Genomic DNA, 12,041 nt, shown 5'->3' with positions numbered 1-12,041 from the left:
GTCGTGGCCGGCGGTCGGTCAGCGCCGGGGACCGGAGGTCGGAGCCGGCGGCCGGATCGGGTCGGCGCCGAAGGTCAGCGACGGCGCCGGGGACCGGTGCGCTAGAGATGGAGAGAGGGTAAGGAGAGAGGAGAGAGAGAGAGAGCATAAGTAGAATGGAAAATAGCCGAGGAAGGAAGTCAGCAGATGGAAGACACGGGATCATTTTACTGAAATTTTTTGTACTCTCAAGTAGAATGGAAAATAGGAGATACATTAGTTTCATTGCTGTTCACAGACCAGAGCAAATCCATCATTATTACACCTACTATCGAGGAGAGTGGGGAAACATAGCCCACAAAATCTCCATGTTCATCTATATTCTGGAAGACGGTCAACAGATACGATCTGTAGTTACAAGCCAGCTATCAGGATCCTTCAAAGGACTGCATCACTAAGAAATTAACAACAGAAGTGGCTAAAAATGTCCAGAAGCAGGCAACCAGAACCAGAACAGCATCATAGGAGATATGTCGACCTCAGACAAGGATCTGCTTTTTAGATGCCTTGTACCAAGATTTCAACCGCGGAACTAAGAACTGCCAACTCTAAAAGATGTTAGGCGATGGGATTGCAACTCATGGAAAACAGATGGAGTCATCAATATTTTCGCAACGAATGATTGTCTATTCCTAGTCGAGCTACCCTTGAGATGAATAGCAGAGCATGTTCTTAATGGTGCTTGGATGTGGAAGAAGACGAAAATGAAGCTTGAATGGTGGAGACTGACCATAGGATGCTGGCCAGCAGAGGTAAACACAGACTGGTGTGAGTCAGAGCTTTAGGGATCCCACTAAGCATGTGGTCACAGAAGATCTTCAAACATCTCGGAGATCAGTGAGGAGACTTTCTCAAGACAAAGGAAGAGAACACACTCAAGAACCACCTTCACTGGGCAAGAATCAAGATTAAAGGTGACGGAGCTGCAATTCCATCAGTGATAGATGTGGCAAGCGAGGGTTACGTTTATACGATTTCGCTGTGGGTAGAGATTCCGGTCGAAGAAGAGGGTGATCGCTGGTTATGACCTAGCGGTAGAAGCCACCTATTTTGGTGAAAGGGCCAGTTGGTGTGGGGTCCAGTCACATGGGTAAAGCAGACATGGAGAACAATTCAAATAAATTACCACGTGGTGAGCACGTGAAAGGGAAAGAGCCTTCGAGGATTGTTGCGGGCAAAATTAAAAAAAAAAAAATTGGGCCAAAGAATAAAGATCCACAGCTGCTAATTGAAAGAGCCCAAAAAGAGGATATTATGACGTTTGAAATTTTGGCAAATATGTCCCAGCTGAAGCAATGAATAACGAACCATAAAACACGCAATTGGAGGGGGAGAGAGCAACTTCTCAACCAGAAACATGTATTTGGTGGACGTTATGGAGATAAAGGAACAAAAAATGGTTTGACAATGCGCAGAACAACTTACAGAAGATCAAAATGAATTGTTTACACATTTTCTATTTTCGGTGTAAACATGATGTTTTAACTCTCATAGAGTATTCCTTGATGTATTAGATTAATTATATGCAATAACTAAATTGAAAATGCAATACTCATCTTTTATCACATTTTGGTCATCTTCCCACCATCTACTTGAGTATGCCTTGGGAGCAAAGTCAAAATCCAAAGGAAAATGGGATTTAGTAGTATCCATAGGGGGGAGATTAACTCTGATAAATGCAGTTTTAGATGCATTACCTACGTACATGTTATTACTCTTTCCTATTCCACCAAGTGTTATACAGAGACTAGACAAGATTAGGAGGTCCTATCGATGGCAAGGAACAAGGGGGAAAGAGTTTTTTGTCTAGTTAAATGGAAGGACATCATAAGAAGCAAAAAAAAAAATAAGTGCCCTTGGCATTAGGAATCTGAAACATCAGTGCAAAGCTTTGAAGACAAAATGGTATGGAGATATGCACAAGAACCCCAAACTTAATGGGATAGTGTCGTGTCGTCAAAAGAAAATATGTGAGAGAAAATTGTTGGGTATCAAGGGAGGTTACAACACCTTATGGAGTTGGTCTGTGGATATCAATCAGGGCCTTCTGGCCATTCCTTAAAAATCATTCAAAGGTCAGTGTGCACAGTGGAGCCAAGACTGGTTTCTGGAAAGACAAATGGATAGGGACAAGATCTTTACAAGATCTGTTCCCTGATTTATCTGACCTTGCCCTATTTCAGCACATAACAGTTGGTTAAGTGTGGACACTACAGGGATGGGAACTAAGATTCAGAAGAAGGAAGAATTACTAGGAGATCCCAAGAGTGGTTGAACTATTCAAGTATCTAGAAAGCTTCCAAGGGATCCAATAAGGTGTAGACTGCTTGTGGTCGACTAGACATCCCAAAGGATTGTATAAAGTCAATTCAGGGCACAAACAACTAGATCACATAGAACAACAGATAAGTATGTCATGAAAAGAAATGAGTCGATGGTGATACCAGGATAAATTATTCAGATCTTGCCTCATCCAGCACCATGCTAAGATGCACAGGAACATCATCACTTGCTCTTATGACAACCAACTTCACAAGTTCTCCAACCTTGTTCCATGTACTTTCAAATAACTAATACAATTTGAATTTTTTTTATTTTAAAAAAATAATAATAAGTATTAGTACATATGCAATTTTTTAATTGAACAACCACCCCACCCCACCCCAACCCCCAACCCCAGGTGTATATACCCCTCTTTTCCCCAAGCTTAATAAAAAAATCTAAGGAACTACATAAAAGAAATAATCCTAATAGTAATATGGTAATATACCTCCAAGACGCACTCAATTCTTTTCCCACCAAATTGAATTATTACATCATTGTATTTTATCCCCGCAGCTTCTGCAGAAGAACCAGGTGCAACCTATTTGATAGTTTATCAAATTATCCACCAATAAGTACTTAAAAAAATAACAAACACAATTAAACTAATCACATATATAGGCAAATGATAATTTTTAGGAAAAAAGTTCATAAATATAACTTATATGTGCCATTTGAACTCTTGAATGGAATGACTTGCACTAATGTCACCATGTATATTCAATATTAAAGAAAAAACTAGATAACATTTTTGCATAAATGAATTTCAACTTAGGCCAGTTATGGATTAAAGCTAAAGAGACAAAGTGACTTGTATCCCCATTTCTCCAGAAACATCACAATTGTAGAATTGAAATTATCCTAATACATTTGCTAGATGATTAATTCATGTCTACATCGGGAAATAATTTGGATGTGGTCTACAAACAAGATAACATACATTAAATCCAATGATAACTGAGAACTAAAGGAATTCATTCTTAACACGAAATACAAGCATACAGTGGAGAAAGATTAGCAGCAACCATATAATGATTAAATCACAATGTTTTCTGGACTTCTCCAAATGTTGAATATGTTTTCTGGAACCACAAATGGCGGTGATAAACCGACCTGGAAGATTCACAAAAAAGGGGTGTTCACACTTCATAGTGAAATCATGCTATTGGAGTAGAAACAACAGCCAACACCAGACAATTCATAGGCCTTGAAAGCATGAATCAAAAAAGCTTGTCAAACTCATGAATCTCTTCAAGGAAGAGGATTGCAGATTTGCTCAAGATGCTTTTTGTGTAGCCAAGAGGCAGAAGTTAATAGCCATCTTTTTTTGCATTGTAACATAGCTGTAAAGTAGCCAGTTACCAGTTTCAAAAAAAAAAAAATAGCTGTAAAGTTCTGGGACATGATTTTCTGTATTCTAGGGATCAATTGGACAATGCCAAGATCCACATTGGAATTCTTACACAGTTTAAGGAAATTGGGAAGAGAAGTTCAATAGAAGACTGGTGGGTGAGTATTCCGATATGTGTCTGGTGTACACAATGGAAAAAAGGAAGGCCAGATGTTTTGGAGGCAAGAGTAACAATATCCAGAAGATTAAAAGCCAATGTCTTAATCTACTTTATTTTTGGTGTAAACAGGAAATGGGGGGATACTATAGCTTTAGTAGATTTAGATAAACTGCAAGGTTTTCTTCTGTTTTTGGGCAGTCCTCTAGGATGAAATCCCATTTAGAATGTGGGTTGTAAAATTTATCATCATCTCTTGGATGATGAGCTTTTTTGTGAATGCAAAGTTACCCTTGTCTCAAAAAAGAAATAATTAAATCACAACTAACAGGTTAAAAAGAATTCATCTCTACTTAAAAGCATCATGTAATAATAAACATCGGTAATAACCAGAGACTAGTAAACATTTACGCTTTGATTATACTAATTTTCGGCTTTCACATATCCTATAAGTTTATTTTTCACATTTAGTTTCCAATGAGAACCAAACAAGCTGAAATTTTTAAAAGAATGATAAGATTATTTTTTTTTTCTGAAAAAAAAAAAAGTGAAAAGAGATCAAACACCGTGAAATAAGAAAAAATCTATACAGTATTACATTTATATGATACAATAATTATTTTTTCACGATACCACTTCATTTGCATTTGGCTGCCCACATAAAACTAATCAAAACCCTGTTTTGTTGCTCTTCCCCAATTTATATATCAAAAAAAAAAAAAAAACACTTCTCGTTTAATCTCACACGCCAATTTATAGATGATTTATACAAAACTGTTCAAGCGATTATCTCTTGGTAACACCAAAGTAACTTTGTAAAATAGAAGTTGAAGATTATTAAATGACTTGTTACTCTTTTCCGCTGTTGATGGTGTTCACTAGTCTACTCTTCCGCCATTTCCATGTGAAATTTGCGTTAGTACTCATCTATTTATATCTTGCATTTGTTGTTCAACATTCTGTAAATTAAAATAAAGTAATTCTCTTCATGTACATCTTATACAAAAAGACACCTTCACCTCCATCAGGATGCCTTACAACCAGACATCGCCTACTCTACCTTCGTGCTGTAACATTCCCATTTAATTCAATGGCTATGGTATAAAGGGACACAAAACCATACAAACAGCAAAAGGTTTTCCACAATAAAGAGATGAAATAATAAAAATCATACCTCTTCAACAATAACACCTTTCAAGACATCTGGAAACTTCTGAATGATTCTTTCCAAAATTTCTATTGGAGCTGCATAAAGATTAGTAACTTCCATCCCGAGCCACGGTCGACGTGTTTTCCTATGATAGAACATTAACTTAGAATTAGCGCCAGCAATTTTTGTGTGTAGATTTTCTACAAGGCCTAAACTCTTCATTTTTCGTTACACCTGACATATCTATGTATCTATCTATTTATCTATCTATCTATCTCTCACGCAACAAACAAATCTCGAAAAACTCTTCAAAAATAATTATACACTTGTTTAAACTTGATTGTCGAAAGGGCTTTCCTCCAGTTGCCTAACAAGCTGAAAAAAGAAACTGCTAGTCATTTTATAGGTTATTCATCATGATTCAACCTACTCTTCGAACCTTTTCTACGTATTAATTTTTTTTTTTTTTAATCACCAGACCAAGAGCAATATACCCATTGCAATCTCACAAGTGAGGTAGAGGTTGTTTCTGATAAATCCTCGGCTCGAGACATAAAATCAAAGCAGAACTCATGGCAAGACCGACATAATTTATTCTTTGATCAGACACCAAACTCTTATAATAAAACCACAATCCAAACATCTTTGACAACCACAAAGATTGGAATAATAATTTAGTGATATTACAGATAACATTTTACATTGGCAGATGACTATGAATGGATCTCTAGAAGTTAGAAATTTATTTGAAATACGAAACATTTAAAGAAAAACCTTAGAATTTGAAGTATCAATTGAGATTTTGTGATTTTCTGATTTGTATATTTGTCCAAAATAAAAGCAAAACCTGATTGTGGAGAAGCATTTAGCTCTAATTATTTTTTTATTTTTTTTTGGAGAGGTAACAATATGCATTGAGCTTCTCTTTTTATCAAATCAACAGGAATCGTTCTCCAAGTTTATTTTTAACAAAAAAAGAAAAATAACAGTGACTAGTGCAAGAGGGAGGAAGACAAGCTCCATGCTCTTTACTGTCTGCTGACTGGCACAGCCTCTGTCCAATGCCATCATGGCAGACAGTAACACAGATCCTTTCAGCAGCAGCAACAGAAAAGATATCTCTCCCCCCCCCCCTCCCCCCCACAACCCCCACCCCTCCTCTCTCTTTGGGTTATTCTTATCAGTGGATGGTTTTGAAAACAAACTGACATGGTTAAAAGGAGGTGAAGCATGCGTGCCTCGAGACAATATACAAAGAAGAGGGGTATAGTCGGTCAATAGATGCTACATAGAGGCCGAATCAGTTAAACATCTTTTCCTACACTGCTCTATATATCCATAAAGATTTACAGATTTGGCAGATATTCCTTAATATTTAGGGATTGAAGTGAGTTATGCCAAAAACAGCTGCTAAATTTATTTCGCACTGGAACAGAGAAGGGCTATTCAAGAACCTGAAGACTTGGGATACCATAACTGCCTCTATAGGTGTGTTTGGAAAGAGAGAAATAAAAGATGTTTTGAGGGGAAAGAGAGGTATATTTGTTAAGTTAGATCTGATTGCATTATGTTGCTAACATTATGGCTTAAATTTGAATTGGTTAGTGATGCTGAATCTTCGTTACAGCCTGAATAAGCTTTTGTATAGCGGGTGGTTCCTTTCTACTGATTTTCTCCTTTTTTGGATGTAATGACAACAATTTCATGTACTGCTCTTTTTTTACATCATTAATAATTACTCACACAAAAAATATTATTCACAGATTAACTCTTATAACTTTTAGGACATCAAATTCAAAAACCTAATCCCCATTTCTCATGGATATGTGATCCTAGAGAAAACTAAAAGGGAAATTAGACTTGTGTAAACTAACCAGAACTGAATAGGACCTGATAAAGGAAGGAAGATCCCTAATTTGAGTTGCTACTCCATCAGCCAGGATGTTACAAAAGTACCACCAAAATTAAAAAATATCTACCAAACACGTTACTTCCCGATTATAATGGCTGGTAAAACATTCTCTGTCAAGTCCTTCTATGAGAAGCTTTTAGTTAGGGAGGAGCATGTTTTCCTATATAATGCAACATGGACTGAAAAGTGCCGAGGAAGGTGTGCTTTTTCACTTGGCTAGCCACTAGAAGGATGATTTTGAGTGGAAAATCTAAGAAAGAGAAAGGTTGTTAGAGTCAATTTGGGTCGTTTGGAGAGAGAAGTAAGAGAGCTTTTGAAGGAATAGAGTTTATTTCTCCTTGTTGACGAGTAGGCTCCGTTCCTTTGTTTTCTTTTGGTATCCACAGAAAGTACCCCTGCTATATAGATGATTGGGTGGAGTTTGTAGAGACATATCCTTTTGTCGATTCTTTACTTTTTGGTATACCTCTTGTATATTAACCATGCTTATGATGAAAGAAATTTTCTATGTGACCTGTGTCAATAGGATCAATTATACAATTTTAAATATTGCATGAGTTAAAAATATTAAAGATAAGATTCAAGCATAATACTAACAATATAGCAAACCAGACAAAGATTCAGAGCGTACCCATATTTCTTATAATGCTCCCACCATATGGAAGCTATATTAATCGGCAAAAATGCAGTAGATATGTCATCATGCAAGCAGATACCGATAACTCCTCCAAACCTGTTGATAAGTGGACCCCCGATACCGCACTACAACAAAGAGCGAGAAGGAAAGCTCTAATAAAGATTTCCCTTCACTATCTTTAACATACGATAGATGGAGATAAAATATACATATCGCTTTTCGTTGACTAAGAATAGATGGCAGTCGTACTTTCATAGGCTCTTGAATGACGAAGGGGATAGAGCTATTGTGTTAGGGGAACTGGAGCACTCAGAGGAGTGTCGGGATTTTAGCTATTGTAGACGTTTTAAGGTAGAAGAGGTTAGACAGGCTGTTCGCAGAATGCGAAGGGGTAGGGCGACGGGGCCGGATGAGATACCGGCCGAGTTTTGGAAGTTCGTTGGAGAGGCTGGTCTGAGGTGGTTGACGGGATTGTTTAATGAAATCTTCAAGACGGCAAAGATGCCCGAGGCTTGGAGGTGGAGCACCATGATACCTCTCTATAAGAATAAGGGGGACATCCAGAGTTGCAACAACTATAGGGGTATTAAGTTATTGAGTCACTCTATGAAAATCTGGGAGAGAGTGGTCGAGGTGAGGCTGAGACGGATAGTGTCTATTTCAGAAAACCAGTTTGGATTTATGCCTGGCCGCTCGACGACGGAGGCAATTCACCTGGTACGAAGGTTGGTGGAACAGTATAGGGAGAGGAAGAAGGACCTGCACATGGTGTTTATCGACCTGGAGAAGGCCTACGACAAAGTCCCTAGGGAGGTGCTTTGGAGATGCTTGGAGGTGAGGGGAGTACCGCTGGCATATATCAGAGCAATCAAGGATATGTATGATGGAGCGAAAACTAAGGTGAGGACGGCGGGAGGAGACTCAGAACATTTCACGGTCCGGACAGGGTTGCATCAGGGATCTACTCTTAGTCCCTTTTTGTTTGCAGTGGTAATGGATGTGTTGACGCGGCGTATTCAAGGGGAGGTGCCGTGGTGTATGCTTTTTGCAGACGATGTAGTTCTGATAGCTGAGACCCGAGAGGGTGTGAGCGACAAATTAGAGGTGTGGAGGCAAACCCTTGAGTATAAAGGGTTCAGGGTGAGCAGAAGCAAGACAGAGTATGTGGAATGCAAGTTTAATGACATGAGGAGGGAGAACGAGGTAGTAGTGAAGCTGGAATCACAGGAGGTAGGTAAGAGGGAGAGTTTCAAGTATCTCGGGTCCGTGATCCAGAGTAACGGTGAGATTAATGAGGATGTCTCGCACCGTATTGGGGCGGGATGGATGAAGTGGAAGCTCGCGTCGGGGGTGCTGTGTGATAAGAAGGTGCCGTCTAAGCTTAAAGGCAAATTCTACAGGGCGGTAGTCCGTCCAGCCATGTTGTATGGAGCGGAGTGTTGGCCAGTGAAGAACTCCCACATCCAAAAGATGAGGGTGGCAGAAATGCGGATGTTGCGCTGGATGTGTGGGCTGACTAGAGGGAATAGAGTTCGGAATGAGAACATCCGGGAGAAGGTTGGTGTGACACCAGTGGAGTGCAAGATGCGGGAAGCCCGATTGAGATGGTTCGGACACGTGAAGAGGAGGGGCATGGATGCCCCGGTCCGTAGGTGTGAGAGGCTAGCGTTGGATGGGTTTAAGCGGGGTAGGGGTAGGCCGAAGAAGTACTGGGGTGAGGTGATTAGGCGAGACATGGAGCAGTTACAGCTCACCGAGGACATGACCCTAGATAGGAAGGTCTGGAGGACGCGAATCAGGGCAGAGGACTAGGGCCAGCCTGAGTCGCTAGTGTAGAGAACTACTTGGTGGGGGTTTATGCATGTTAGGAGCCCGTGTCCCATGTTTTATTATGGATCTGTGTGTTTTCCTTTGTTTTAGATTACTTATGGGTGCCGTATTTATGTTATGTAATCTTGTAACCTTGTGCTGTGCTTTACTATGTGTTTGTGTGGTACCGCGTGTCTTGAGCCAGGGGTCTATCGGAAACAGCCTTTCTACTTCTTCAGAGGTAGAGGTATGGACTGCGTACATCCTACCCCCCAGACCCCACCAGGTGGGAATACACTGGGTTTGTTGTTGTTGTTGCTTTTCGTTGACTAAAAACATATGTAAAAGGCGAAATCACTAAAGTCAGCAACTTTCAAATTCAAAGTAAGAGATAAGTGTGAAAGAGAGTTACGCTTGTAATTCTGCAAGACGCTGTGAAAAGCTCTTTACAGTCATGGCGGCAACGACTAATGCTAGAATGATCAACAACAAAAAAGAAAGTCTCAATAACCAACATGACAGTCGGGTAGTGCAAAGAGCAATTAGTGCACGTGATGTTGTGTGTTTACAAATCTATACAGTATGTTAGCAAAAAACATAATTAGGTAAATGAGAAAATGTTATCTATACCAACAATTCATGCCATTTAATATTTTAAATATAAGAAAAAATGAGGGCAAGCTCAGGGACTTCAACACTATGGAAAAGTTTCATTTCATCTAACCAACTTAAACCTGTCAACCAAAGAAGATGAATCAAATATTGAAGTGGATACATTTAAGATCCTTGGTCAGAAATACGTACCAGAAGAAAAAATGACTAAAAATGAAGAACGTATTGCTCAATGCACCACGATGATAGTTCACAATCAAGAAACAAAACCACTCTCTCTAAGGAAATAAAGTTACAAACATTTTTTTTTTTTGAAATTTGAAAACCAATGCACCCATACAGGTACGAAGGCCTGCAAGTAATTTGGAGCTTGCAAAGCCAAATATTCATCAATTAGAAAAGCTAACGCACCCGTCGTGGGTGGTGAAGTTACAAACAATGCTAGTCTTCTTTTATCTTATTTGTATTCGGTACTTTGTGGATGGTTTGGACATTATTTCAAGAAATGCACTTATTTCTTTGCTCAGGAGATAAAGATTTAGTAACCAACAAAAACCATAAACTAACGAATTAGAATCAGGAAGAGATTGCAATAAATAAGAAGTCGATAAAAAGAAAACCTGAATAAACCAGGAGCAGCCATGATAGAATGGCCTTGAAAGTAGGGGTGTCTAATAAAACGGCCAAGCGCTATAACTAGATCTCCAGGAATAATATTAAAGGAACTTGAATGGGGACGAAGTTGAAATGATTCCTCTTTAACATTGTGACTTGGATCAATTGTGATGGAATCATCTAAATAAGCCAGAGATGCAGTTGGAAGCGGTGTGTCTAATTGAATTTTTATGGCAGCTATATTATAATGGAGATCATAGGCCTCAATTTGACCATCAAATGATCTTCCATCTGACACGTGCACGATAACCTAAAGAAGTAGTTGTAGCTATCAACTAAACTGACAAGAATTTGTTGAAAATAGTATACACAAGACAAGATAATTTTAATCTGGAAATTTAAAAAAAAAAAAAAAATTGTAAAGTAAGGATTAGCAAATCTTAAAACATTATAAAAAAAAAATAATAATAAAACCACCTTGGTATCATCAGTTTCAAAACTTGTACTTGCGGCCGTTAATATTATGGTGTATGTATTAGTGCTTTCAATAATAAAGCCAGAACATTCACATGTCGCATCTTCTCCTGTAAGTTAACAACACAATACATAGGAAGTTAGAAGTAGAAAACAAATGAAAAAAGCTATTAACATGAGAGCAAGCATCAAAAATGAGAAATTACCAGAGAAAAATTGAAGAAAAACGACAGATGGAGAAGCTTTTAAAGAAGCCCTTTTGGTATAAATATCTATATTCTCATTCTGAGGATACAAATTGAACATCACCTGGCACGGAAGGGAATTTCTGCTTTTCTCAAATTCATCCATAATTTCACCGAAAATTTCTTGACCTGCAGCATAATTTTTTCAATGAAACTAACATATAAACATATCAATATAGGAGTAATTTTAGAGAGACTCACTGTAACGAGGCTGCTTTGCTTCCCTTTTCCAAGCTGGGTGGAGAGGTCCCAGCCACTTCTTTATGTAACTATCCAAAGACATAATTTACCTACAGCTACAAACAAAAGAGGGAAGCTTTGGCACAAGGGGAATTGGTAGGAAGCGAGATCAACCCCTAGCTCCAAAACCCAGAAAATTGAGTGGAAGGGAAAAAAAAAAGACTTTAGGGCAGGTAACAGAAATACCCTATTAACTAAAATATTTACACTAAATTGATTCTTTCTCCCCATTTTTTAAAATAAACTCATAAATTTAACCCCCATTATACATAGGTTAGATGTATGAGGAGAAAAGGTATCTTAATCTAAGGTAATTAAAATGATTACCTTTTTGTAAAAAATTTTAAAGTTCCTTAATTTAAAGCTTTAAATGGGCAAGTTTAACTCTTTTCTCATTAAAACTAGTAAGTTGGATTTGGATGTTAAATATTTTTGTGAATTGCAATTTTTTTTTTTTGTTTGTGTAATCTTGGATTCA

General features: G+C 38.3%; 1 protein-coding gene across 5 annotated transcripts in view; it reads right to left on the bottom strand.

The window, feature by feature from the left end:
• LOC107860414 (putative protease Do-like 14) overlaps window positions 1-11,790 on the bottom strand; it is a 15,735-nt gene extending 3,945 nt beyond the window's left edge. The window contains exons 1-9 of one of the 5 annotated variants that reach the window (XM_016705757.2): window positions 11,525-11,790; window positions 11,285-11,452; window positions 11,082-11,188; window positions 10,610-10,914; window positions 9,790-9,850; window positions 7,563-7,693; window positions 5,044-5,164; window positions 2,810-2,902; window positions 2,484-2,609 (exon numbers count right to left, since the gene is read on the bottom strand). In XM_016705757.2, coding sequence (XP_016561243.1) covers window positions 2,493-2,609; window positions 2,810-2,902; window positions 5,044-5,164; window positions 7,563-7,693; window positions 9,790-9,850; window positions 10,610-10,914; window positions 11,082-11,188; window positions 11,285-11,452; window positions 11,525-11,606 — 1,185 coding nt within the window. In that variant the 5' untranslated portion in view covers window positions 11,607-11,790 and the 3' untranslated portion in view covers window positions 2,484-2,492. The remainder of the gene's footprint in view (window positions 1-2,483; window positions 2,610-2,809; window positions 2,903-5,043; window positions 5,165-7,562; window positions 7,694-9,789; window positions 9,851-10,609; window positions 10,915-11,081; window positions 11,189-11,284; window positions 11,453-11,524) is intronic. The other 4 variants (XM_016705758.2, XM_016705756.2, XM_047407498.1 and 1 more) reach the window with 4 other exon arrangements.
• Window positions 11,791-12,041: the final 251 nt, after the last annotated feature.

Source organism: Capsicum annuum, chromosome 2 (assembly GCF_002878395.1).
Source record: "Capsicum annuum cultivar UCD-10X-F1 chromosome 2, UCD10Xv1.1, whole genome shotgun sequence".
In the NCBI taxonomy this organism is placed as follows: domain Eukaryota; kingdom Viridiplantae; phylum Streptophyta; class Magnoliopsida; order Solanales; family Solanaceae; genus Capsicum; species Capsicum annuum.
Note: the sequence above shows the minus strand (reverse complement) of the source record. Positions and strands in the feature narration are given on the sequence as shown.